The sequence below is a fragment of the Talpa europaea genome (assembly GCF_964194135.1).
Source record: "Talpa europaea genome assembly, chromosome: 14".
Lineage (NCBI taxonomy): Eukaryota > Metazoa > Chordata > Mammalia > Eulipotyphla > Talpidae > Talpa > Talpa europaea.
Window position 1 is genome coordinate 41,555,806 of NC_140082.1, and position 12,684 is coordinate 41,568,489.

The 12,684-nt window shown below is 33.8% G+C and overlaps 1 protein-coding gene across 1 annotated transcript in view; it reads right to left on the bottom strand.

Annotated features, from left to right (window-relative positions):
• Positions 1–1,493: 1,493 nt before the first annotated feature.
• Positions 1,494–12,684, bottom strand: part of KIF5B (kinesin family member 5B) — a gene marked incomplete at both ends in the record, with an annotated part of 38,118 nt that continues 26,927 nt past the window's right edge. The window contains 10 exons of the mRNA XM_084253528.1: positions 1,494–1,624; positions 2,134–2,350; positions 3,240–3,344; positions 3,505–3,576; positions 3,700–3,760; positions 5,011–5,112; positions 10,620–10,729; positions 10,823–10,884; positions 11,421–11,538; positions 12,147–12,335. Coding sequence (XP_084109654.1) covers positions 1,494–1,624; positions 2,134–2,350; positions 3,240–3,344; positions 3,505–3,576; positions 3,700–3,760; positions 5,011–5,112; positions 10,620–10,729; positions 10,823–10,884; positions 11,421–11,538; positions 12,147–12,335 — 1,167 coding nt within the window. The remainder of the gene's footprint in view (positions 1,625–2,133; positions 2,351–3,239; positions 3,345–3,504; positions 3,577–3,699; positions 3,761–5,010; positions 5,113–10,619; positions 10,730–10,822; positions 10,885–11,420; positions 11,539–12,146; positions 12,336–12,684) is intronic.

A 12,684-nucleotide genomic window follows, 5' to 3' on the forward strand; every position in this document is an offset into this window, starting at 1 on the left:
AATCCTCTACTCAAACTGAGACAATGTTATATAAAATGTCTAAGTAAAAACAACCAAGATTAAAATAAACTGACTTTAGTTTCTGACAGAAACAGTAATCATTTGTTTTTAGCATCTCTCTATATATCTGGGACTTCCTAAGGCTTAAAATCTGAGTTCCTGTCATGTGATGAAATACTAACAGATTATTAACTAATATATCATGCTATACAAGAAAATGCTAAGCTAGAATAGCAGAATACAAAGTAGAATACGTATAACAAGGATAGTATGTTATTAGATTATCAATAGTTTAAAAAATTGTAATTTGTGGGCCTCCCTGGTGGCGCAGCAGTTGAGCGCTGGGTTGCGAGGCTACCCGCAGCCTCTGCAGTGCCGATTCAGTCCCCGGCCTCCGGGTGAGGGTCCCACATGGCCCGCAGAACTCTCCTGCCGCTCGCTGCTCCCCTCAGCAGTATACTTTGGTCCTTCTGCCTGTTCTGCTCCCTGCTCTGGCTCTGTTGAATTCTCTCACCCTCCCGTGCTTCTGACTGTACCCAATGCTTGTATAAATAAATAAATAAATAAATCTTAAAAAAAAAAAAAAAAAAAAGAATAATCACACAGTCAGAGGTGAGCTATGGTGCTTTCCTTAAAAGAAAGAAAAAAATTTGTAAAGAAAGCACTCAAAATCTTCGCAATACATTCAAGATATACTGGATGATATCTCTGGTTTTTATCTTTGACTTTATGATATTATCACCTTGCAGGGAATAGCTATTAATTGTACAATTAAAAACAAATACAAACTCATAAATCTATTAGAAAGATCAGAGTAGGCAAATGGGAAACAATTCATTAAAAAAGAAAAATAAGTGGGTACATAAATATGATAAAATCTAACGTTATTAATAACTCAATGAGATATTTATTTGGAACTCATATATTCTAAGCTTAAGAACAATATTCAATGTTACAAAGGTAGAACAAAATGGATTAACCCTTGGCTAATATGAAATTTGGTGTAGTCAATCTGAAGAGCAATGTATTCACATTTTAAGAGCACTTAAAATGCTCACTTTCCTTCTAATTCCAGTTCTGGGAAAATTCTGGAAATAATTTCAAAGGTGAGGGGCTGTAAAGACATTTCACACTTCAAATTTCATATATGGAAATTTCAATTTTGGGAAATTTCAAGTATGGAAAAATTAACATACTTAATTACATGCTCCGTGAAGCAGATAGTTATAAACCATGGTTTGTTCAAAAGCTCTAAAAAATCAAAAAGTATGTTAGGTTAAAGACATTAAGAACACAAAATTAAATATATAATATGAACTGAATTATGAAAATAGGTAAGAAAAAATTCTTAATTTTATAATCACATACTTAAAAATCATGGTACTAATGTGAGAATCCAAGAAAGTGCTTAATGACCAATGGTGGAACATTTCCATTTATAGCTATAACTCAAAAGCCAGATACATTACAAACCTGTAAGTAAAGTGTAAAGCTTACACTTGTTTGCCTCCTCCACCTCGTACTGCCACTGGCTGGCTATTCTGAACAAATGCACCTCCTCCGCGAATTGCACCTGGATGAGTTGGAGAAGCTGCTGGATGCTGCCCGGGACGAATGGGTTTAGCTAAAATGAAAAATAAAAAAGAATTTTAAAATAATCTTAAAACACTGACTGCAATGACTTTTTAGGTCTCTTTATTCACAATTTTCCAAATGTTGTTTTATTTTGCCTTTTTGTTTCTCAGTGAATTCTCTTTTCTTTTCAATTATGTATTTTCTTTAGGATCCATACAATCCTTTGCTTATTCAAAACCTTATTCCTGTTTCAGTGTTACTCTTGAGGACAAAATACTGTTTGATGACTTGCTTTCTTTGCTTTAATAACAATGCTCTATATAGCTTCTTCTGTCTCTAACCATTTTTACTTGCTTGCCTAGTTCTTATTTATTGAATCCTGTTCTCTTAATGTGGTTACTCCTCACTTCTGCCCTGCTCCAACAATGGTACTCTTTGCTAAATTAGAAAATAAAGACAAATGCACCATAACAACACATAATGAATCAGACTGCTTTCAAGTACATGACAATATTTAAACAAAGGAAGGATTAAAGGTTTTAAATGTGTTCTACTAACCAATTTGTGCAGAATGTCCTCTTCGGGCCATATTCTTTGACCTGACTGCTTCCTTTATACGATCGACTTCTTGCTGATAACGTTTGCGATCACGGGATGCATTTTCTTTGGCTTCTTTCAGTGCTGACTCCAAAGCTTTCACTCTCTCTGCTGTAGCTCTCAGTCGCTTTTCCAACTTAGGAAGCTCACACCGAAGATCTGCATTGTCACGTACCAACTAAGGCACATCAAGAAAATAAAGATGCTAGCTTTAACAACATGATCTGAGAAAGCATGAACATTTCATAATTTCTCTTCAGAAAAGTAAATTTTAAGTTTTCCATTTAGATAGAAACATGCAATGGGGTGTGCGTGTATATATAAAATTGCACACATTTCTCACAAAGATATAATTTCACTTTTCTTTTTGGACATGGGCGAAATGTTCTTACCCTCTATGAGGCAATGATAGTAAGTTATAACACAGTGTTAGCTCTTTTCAAGAAAACACTAACCTGGTGAAATGAGTATCATTTTATATAGGAGACCCACTATATAAATAAACATAAACTTGGTAATAAGCTCTTTAATAACTGCTAAGAACAAAGGCTAAAACTTCTTTTACTTTATTCTAGTGCAAATATCAGGTTTACATTAGTGAAGATATAGAAAAACTGTATTAAGAAACACTGCAATTATTAAATCACTAAGTCATATTAAAAACAGAAAAGAAACAAAAGCATTACTTTCTAAAAACTATGAATTGCTCAAGACACTTCATATTTGAGGCATTAAATGTAAAAATAAAAGTATTTTAACTACAAAGACTTGTTTAGCAGAGACAAATTATCATGATAAATTAAGAAAACTGACATAAATGAAATACTAGGAAAAAATACATTTTATTGACCTTAGAGTTATACTAGACAAGAACAAGCATGATAAGGTTTTAAAAACATAAACTCCCCTAAAAACTGTTGGTGGTTTCTTTATTTAGTTGCTTGATCAAACAATGGAAAGGCTCAGGGTATGAAAATTCCTTAGGACTCTGATTCAAATACTTGCCATTCCTCAATTCTTTAATTTTTACAATGTTGCAGCTACCCCAAAATAGCCTTTTTAATTACCTGTTTGTGCACTTTAGTGAGCTGTTCAAGATTATTTTCAAGAAAGGAGATTTTCTGTTTTTGAGCAGCACTGCCTCCGGTGTCATCAGAATCAATTTCAGCACTCTAGAGAAGGTTGATAAATACAATGAAAAAATTTAAACATCTAAAAAAACTAAGTTTACACAAAAATTGACAGTAAAAATTTATTATTTCACTTACAGTACAAAGAATTATAGACAGCAAGCACAATTTATACAATTCCCATCCACTACAGTTGTATTACCTTTTTAACTCTGGTGGCGAGGTCCTGAACAAACAGTTTCCTAAGGTTATGTAAAGTCTGAAGTTCTTTTGCCTAGAATTAAAAATGGCAGTGATTTTGGAATTCAGAGTTCAAATTTAGTATAACAAAGTTGAGGGTTGAAGGGGAATCCATTAAATGCTCCCCAATCCTATTGATTTTTCAAGTTTTCCTTACCACTGTCTCTTCCAAACCCTTTAAGTCTTGTCTTGCTTGTTCTCGTCTATCTTGCATAACTCTAAAAAAGTGAAAGAATATACAAAATATATTTTCAACTTTGCATAAAATCCTAGCTTTAAGCAGAAGAGTTAAGTCAAAATTTTTTTATTTGAAAGGATCAATTCTTTTTTTTAAAAAAAAAAGATTTATTTATTTATACAAGCACTGGGTACAGTCAGAAGCGCGGGAGGGTGAGAGAATTCACCAGAGTCAGAGAGGAGCAGAGCAGGCAGACTGATGAAATACACTGCTGAGGGGAGCAGTGGGCAGCAGGAGAGGTCTGCGCACCATGTAGGACCCTCACCGGGTCCCCGGGGATCAAACCGGCGCTGCAGAGGCTGTGGGCAGCTTCGTAACCCAGCGCTCAACCGCTGTGCCACCGGGGAGGCCCAGGATCAATTCTTACATTCAAATAAAAAAATGTTTGCCCATGTATCTTTCAAATAAATGTTGGTCTTAGAAGCTTCATCTGTAATTTATTTATATTTTAGAATATGCCACATATAGCACATTACATATACAGCAAGAGTGCTGAGACTGGTTTTCATGACACTGGAGGTAGCATTTATCCCAAATAATTCTGACTTAACTGGGAATTACAGACACTAAAAATTATCAGAGACTAAGACATTTTACATTAAAATTATTATAAACAAAATTATGGTAAGATTTAGGAAAATCTTTGTAAAATCAACTGAGATGGTCCAGACTGTGACCATCCAATAATAACAGTTTATTTACAAAGTGTCTCTCATAAATCCAAGGTATGTGAAAAATTATGATCACAACATTTTACCTGCCCAGATTCTAGAAAACTGGATATATGACTATACTCTGTCAGTAAATTATAAAGAATGTCAAAAACCTGTGCTCAAAGGTAATATTTAATCAATAATATTCATATATATGCAAGCTCAAACTTGACAAAATTTCAATTTTTGTGGCAGATTCTGAAATGTAAATTATTTAATATCAGGTTTTAGGATTATTTTTGTAATGGAGCTCAAAGTAATAGGGTAGCATAGAAGCAGCAAGCAGGCTCATAAACAAGATTCTGACTCTTGACCAAAAAAGAAATGAAAGACTTTGCTGTCACTAAACTACAAGAATGTATCAAAAATGTTTGGGAATAAATCAACTCAGAAGTTTTAAGAAAAATATCATTTAGCAATAAAAAGTAAAGAGTGCATCCAACAGATTTATGAAAATCAATGCCTTCAATCCTGATTTACTTTTAAATTTTAAACCTGAATTACAGCATTTACTTACGTAAGTTCATGTAGTTTTTTGCTCTTTTCTTGATCTACACCTTTCAACTTCTCATGTTCTACTCTCAGACGTTCCTGCTCTAACATCATTTTCTGGTTTTGGCTAAAAAAGGGGAAAAATGCAGTATCAACATCATTATTTTCTGAAAGGCATCATTATGATTTTAGAGGTAGACCTCTAATTTCTAGAAATTCTGTGTTTCATGCATACGGTTATAGAGTAGGGAAAATATCTTCAAGGTAAACTTGGAAAATGTCTATTAAAATAAACCCTATAATTTCCATTAAATATTTTTGTTATGAATATTAAAAAAAGGAAATTACGGAAATCATCTGGAGTAGACAGGGGTGTTCTTTTATAGTAGTGATTAAAGTTCTTTTTACCAATAGCTACATCAAAAGACCTAAGAAACATCTTTAAAAATTTAACCTTAGGGGATTAGTTCCCCAGCAACCTGTCAGTCCTGGCCCAGCCACCATGGCTACTGGACCCTGGCTCAGATGTGTTTCTGGGGAAATCTCAGACTCTAGAAGTCCCCAGTTGTTTACAACAGTGGGAAGGTGTGCCTACACACAACAGAAGTTCCAACTACAGCAGAGCAAACCCAAAAACAAACAAAAGGGAGAAAGAAAATGGTCAAACAAGTCCTTAGGGGAACAATATACCAAAGACAGAGAACAAGAGTCCAGAACCCAATTACAATGACATGGAAGAGCTTCTATTCTTATCAGACACAGAATTCAAAATTGTGAGACTTAAGAAAATCAAAGAATTTGAAGAATACAAAGAAAACTCAACAACAATACAGAGATATACAAGAAAACTCAGTTATGAGGAACACAATCAAGGATTAAGATGGAAACTGAAACTTTAAGAAAAAAACAAACTGGAGGATGTTAAAAGATAATGGAGGAGAAAGCTAAGGAAGTGGAACAGACCAAAAGGAAGACTGAATGATGATCTCAAAGACACAAACGAAGAAAGAATCAAGATAGAAAAAAAATGGACACACTTCAAAATTATGTGACACCAGGAGAAAAAAGAAAGGAAATATAAGAATTAAGGTATCCCAGAAGGAGAGAGAAGGGAACTGAAAATCTATTTTAAGAAATGGAAGAAAACTTCCCAAACTTGCAGAAGAAAATGAACGTAAAATACAGGAAGCTAAAAGAACACCAACTTACCTAAATAAAAAGAGACCTAGAACAAGATACACAATAGTAAAACTACCAAGAGTCCGAGACAGGAAAAATAATGAAGCTAATGAGGGGGAAGAAGCAGATAGCGTATAAAAGAAGCCTGATTAGACTAACATAAGTCTTCTCTGAAGAAACACTATGGGCAAGAAGAGAAAAGCACTGACATATTTGACACAGAGGTAACTAACTAGTTAGATCAGAAACAGAATTCAACCATCTTGCTCCTTCTAGGAAATGCACCTAAGTTTCAAGAATAAAGACCGAAAGTAAAGGGTTGGAAAACAATTCTACAAGCAAATGGCACCCAAAGGAAGGCAGGAACCGCCATAATTGGACTTTCTGCTAAAAAAAAGTAACAAGAGACAGGGATGGATGCTATATAATAATTAAGGGAGAAATACATCAAGACATAACTTTCAATATTTACTAAGAAAGGAACACAAAAATTTATCAGACAATTACTGCTAAATCTGAAAACAGACAATGTGTGGTTGGAGACTACAATACCTCACTCTCACCAATAAGAAAAGAAAGAAAATCAGTAAGAAAATAATTAAAGACACAATTGCCCTAAACAAAGAAATAGACCAAATAGGTTTAACAGACATAAATAAGCACTACACCCTTAACAAGCCAAATACATATTTTTCTCAAGTGCATGCGAATCATTCTCCAGGACTGACCATATACTGAGTTATAGAACAAATATCAACAATTTTATGAAGGCTGAACTCACAGCAAGCATCTTCTCTGATTATACAGGTATTAAACAAGAACTCAACTACAAAAAGCAAGCAAGGAAATTCTCTAATACATGGAGACTCAACAACCCATTACTACTGAAAGACCAATGGGGCCAGTGAAGAAATCTACGAATTAAAAAAAAAAACAACCTTGAGACAAATGAAGAGAACAAAACCTTCCAGACCACAGCAAAAGCAGTACTAAGATGGATATACATAGCAATATAGGCCCACATTTAAAAACAATGAGCCCAAGGAAACAATCTAATCTCTCATCTCAAGGACTAGGAAAACAAAAACTCAGAAATCAGAAGGAAGGGAGTAATAAAAATTGAGGAGAAATACAAGAAATAAAAATTTTTAAAAAATCCAAAAGCACAATGAAACCAAAAACTGGTTCTTTGGAAGAAAAAAAAGACAAATTTCTAGCTAGACTCACAAAGAAAAAAGGAAAAAATTCATGCAAATAGGATAAAAAAATGAAAGTAGAGAAGTACAACAGATATGGCCGTAATCCAAAGGATAAGAGATAACTATGAACATTTCTATGCAAACAATTTCAACAATCTAGAGGAGTTGGACAAATTCTTAGAATTATAAAATCATTCAAAACTGAAAAGGGAATAAACAGAATACCTGAAAAAACCAATTCCAAGCAAGGAAACTGAAATGGTAATCAAAACTCTCCCCCAAAACCCAAAGTCCAAGACCAGATAGGGATTATAGGCAAATTCTACCAAACACTCAAAGATGAACTAATACCTATCCTGCTCAATCTCTTTCAATATTGAAGATAAAGAATACTTACCAAACACATTTTATGAGGTCATCATCACTCTAATACCAAAACCAAACAAAGAAAACACACAAAAAAAAAGAACTAAAAACCAATTTCCCTAGTGATTGTAGATGCAAAAATCCTCAGTAAAATCTTAGCATACTGAATACTAATAATACAAGAATTATATTAATGTGGGATTTATACCAGGGATATAAGGATGGGTCAACATTCAAAAGTCAATCAACATAATTCACCACATCAACAAAATATAACCATCAAAAAACAGCAACAGATACCAAGAGTATTTGAAAAACTTTCAACATCCATTTATGATGAAAAGCCTTCAAAAACCTGGGATAAATGGGACATAATTAATAAAAGTCACATATAATAAACCCACAACCAGCATCATTCTTAATGGTGATATACTGAGAGCCTTTAGACTAAGATCTGCTAAGTATGCCTGCTCTCAACAACTATATAACATTGAAGTTCTAGCTAGAGCAATTAGGCAAGATATAAAAAGAATTCAAATTTAGAAAGAAGTAAAGCTATCATTATTTGCAGATGACAGGATAATATAGAGAGCCCTAAAAAATCCACAGAAAAACTAATTACAATAATGAACTAGTTCAGTAAAATGGCAGGCTACCAAAAAAAAAAAAAAAAACAAACCCCACACAAAAATCCGTTGTCTTCCTATATGTAAACAATGGGCTACAAGAGTTAGAAATTAAGCAAACCATCTCATTTATAATCATATCAGGAAAAAAAAAGGATATCCTGGAGTAACCTAACAAAGGAGGTGAAGGACTATACAAGGAAAACTTTAAAATGTTGATAATGGAAACAGAAGACAAAGAAATGGAGACAGCCCTTGCTCATAGATCAGAAGACTAAAAGTCAAAATGGCCATCTTATTCAAAGCAATCTATAGATTGAATTAATATAGTAATAAAAATTTTAATGGTGGGCCCTCCCTGGTGGCATAAGGGGTTGAGTCTTGGTGCCATGAAACTTATTGGCAGCCACTTAAATATGAGTTATATGGCCAGGGAGTGAACCCAAATGGTGCAGCAGACCTCTCCTGTCTAGCCCATTGCTTCCGTCAGCAGTGTATTTCAGTCAATCCACCTGTTCTGCTCCCCACTCTGTCACTGGTGAATCCTCTCATCCCCCCACAGCTCTTGTATGCATAAATAAATGAAGTAAATCTTTAAAAAAATTTAATGTTATTCTTCAAAGAAACAGAACAAGTATTACTGAAAGCTATAATAATTAAAACAGCATGGTACTGGATCAAAAACAGGCACAAAGACCAATGGAATACAGCTGAGAAATAAATCCACACACACATTGACAGCTAATGTGATAAAGGAGAAAAGAATATACACTGGAACAAGGAAAACCTCCTCAATAAATGATTTTGGAAAAGTTGGAATACCATAAGCAAAAGAATGAAACTAGACCACTACATCACACCATCTACAAAAATCAACACAAAAGGGATAAAAGACTTGGATATAAGACCTAAAACCATAAAACATACAGGAGAAAACATAGGCAAAATGCTCCAAGACATAAACTTCAAACATATCTTCATAGATTTATCCCCAGTAGTAAGGAAAACAGAAGAGACTATAAACAATTGGGACTACACTAAACTAAAAAGCTTCTGCACAGCAAGAGAATGTAACTGAAACAAAGAGACACTGCACAGGATAAAATATTTGCATAGCATACTTCTGACAGGGGGCTGATATCGAAGATTTACAAAGAACTTAACAAAAAGAAAATAACCCAAACAAAAAATGGGCAGATGAACTAAATACACATTTCTCCAAAGAAAATAGACAGGCCAACAAGCATATAAATAAGTGCTCATCATCACTTATGAGAAAAATGCAAATCAAAACAAAAATGAGATACTACCTCACGCTAGTGAGAATGGCCCATATCAAAAAGATCAGAAACAACAAATGCTGGTGAAGGTCTGGAGAAAAGGAACCCTCTTACACTTTTGTTGTTGGGAATGTAGACTAGTCCAGACCCTATAGAAAGCAGTAAAGAAATTTCTCAAAACACTAAAACTGGATTTGCCATATTGACTCAGCAATTCCACTCCTAGGTATCTATCCAAAAAACACAGAAAACTCTACTTTGAAAGGAAATGTGCACTTCTATGTTTATAGCAAAACTACTTACAATAGCAAAGACAGGGAAACAACCTAAAGGCCCCCCAAAAGGTAAGTAAATAAAAAACACGTGGCATAAATACACAATTTACATATACACAATGGAATATTACTCAGCAATTAAAAAGATAACCACACCATTAGCAACAACATGGATGGAGCTGAAAGGGATTATACCAAGTGAAATAAGTCAGAAGGAGAAAGACAATTACTGCATGGTGTCACTGATGCATTATACAGAAAAACCAAACAAAGGATCAGACAAAGACAAACTTTAAAACCAACATTTGAAAACTAACCGATGACTTTGACTTTCAGAGGGATAAGGGGAGCGAGAGGGATGAAAACAAGGGAATGTAGCAGATAGAATTCAATGAACTATGGTGAAGGAGTATGGGTGCTTTGGTAGAGGGAAGGTTACAGTGACTATACCTGTGTGTGAAATCCTATATGGTCAAAACACTACCCAAGGATGTAAAATAATGGTATTTCAAATACAATTAAAAAAAATTTAACTTGAAATTTAGATGAATATTCACAAATAAACTTACTTTTCACATCAAATATTATAATTTTAATGAAAAACACAGGCTTATAATATAGCTACACTGTCATCCTAAACATATTATTTCTTTCCTTTTGCCTAAGTAGTCATCTTTCTTAGTTTCTAAAATCTTAAATATATGCTTACTCTTGAAGATCAGTGATAAGTTTTTCTTTTGCTTCAACTTCATCTCTCAAACTGCTAATTTGTTTTTGATGAGTTTCTCGGTGACTCTGAATCTGTTGTTCAACAGCTTGCTAAAATTATTGAAGGAAGATGTTATGTTAGACCATTCAATATTAATAAAGATGGATTACCACCATTGAAATTTAATGTTACTGCAAACTTACCTTAACTTCATTTGCAGTCTGAACCTTATTTAAGTGCTCTTTTTCCATTTCATGAACTTTCTCTGTGGGTATGAAGAGGAAACAAAAGAAGAAATAAATCACTAAATTCTTCATATAAACCAAGAAGCAAATGGGTTTTGTATGGGTATATATTCGGGTTTTATATGGGGATACAGTCCTTAGCAGTACTTGACTTTAAATTATCCAAGTGCCATGTAGTAAATCTTGCCCTCAAATACAATGACTACTGACTAAGTACTCTTGGTTATGATATGTTTTGACATCATGATTCCCATAATTTATGTGCCTATCTCTGAAAACAGACAGGGAAGGGCACATTAGAGAAATAAGATAGCATTCCATATTCTCCATGTCAAGATTTACACACACACACCCTTAATTTTTTTTATGGGAAATTCTCAGATTGGGCACTTTCTTATTCAAACATATTCAAAAGTATGTTTCAAACTTACACAAAAACATATTATTTGCTTCCTGTTCCTACCATTTGCAAACAGTATAAGTTAACTATAATTATACTAAAGTTAAGAAAAAATTAACTCAAGGATATAACTCAGAAATAACTGGAAGCTAATACCTTGTGCTCGAAGCTGGACTAATTCTTCACCAAGGGAGTCAACAGATTCTTCCAACTGCCTTTTCTTTTGTTCCACATTTTGAAGGTATTCAGTCAATGATTTGATTTTGGCTTCATGCTTTTGGGGAAAATACATTAACATGAAAGTGGGAAAAAACCCTCACCCACACAATTTGTTGCTACTAAGTATATTTTAAAGTTTTATGGATATATCTAAATGTACAATACATTTAAGGGAAATGAAATATTCAGGGGCCAGATTTATAATAAAGAATTTAATAAATGAAAGGGTCATCTGTGCTGTTTATTACATGTGCAAACTAAGGTACCGAAGGCTAAAATATGAGATAACCTAGTCTTATTGTTACATCCATCTGATGCTACCTTCTACCCTCCATCTGTAATTCTCATCTTGGTGAATGGCTTCAACCATTCAATTTCCAAAACCAAAAAATTATATCTGCAGTTTTCTCCAGCCTAGAATTCTAGATTCTTTAATGGTCACATCAGTCATATCTTTCGAATATACTTCAGTATTTACCATACATGTAACGCAGCTTAATCATTCTATTATTATAGTAAAGTAAGACTAGAGAAAACAGAACGAATTAACCTCCCATTTTGGTTTCCAAAATAACCTAAGGAATTGATTTTTCTTAAAACTTTAACAACGAATAAAATGTATATACAACCAGCCAAAAAATGAAGAAACTTCGTAAAACATACTTGAGAGATACGAAGCTGGCATGCTGCTAATTCCTTTTCATTTTCTTCCATTTTTTTGTTGCTCTCAGTCTGTGTACCTTCTAATTGTTTGCAGCGTTTTACCAGTGTTTTTACTTCTGATTTCATTTTGCTAATGTACAGTCTTGCAACAGTAAACTCTTCATCTATCATGCCAGTTCCTTCAGGCTGCTGTGAGAAAAAGCAAAATAAAAAACTGAAGACAAAAATCCCAGTGTATTTCCCAATTAGAATCTAAGGATCTTTAGATGGCATGGAAAGAATGACTTTTAAGTCACTTTATACTCCTTAAATTTCATGTAGTCACTGAATTTTAAGTACAATATTCAGTGTCAAAAGTAAATAGAACTTGAGAAGAAAAAAAAACAAAACCACTATTTTTTATACAGAGGTCATGCTTGTTCGAAAAAAATAAAAAAATAAATACTGTATAACACTGGAGTATACAAGATAAACACACAAGAGGCAATAACTTTCCTACACAACAGCAACAAACAAGTGGAATTGCAAACAAGTGGAA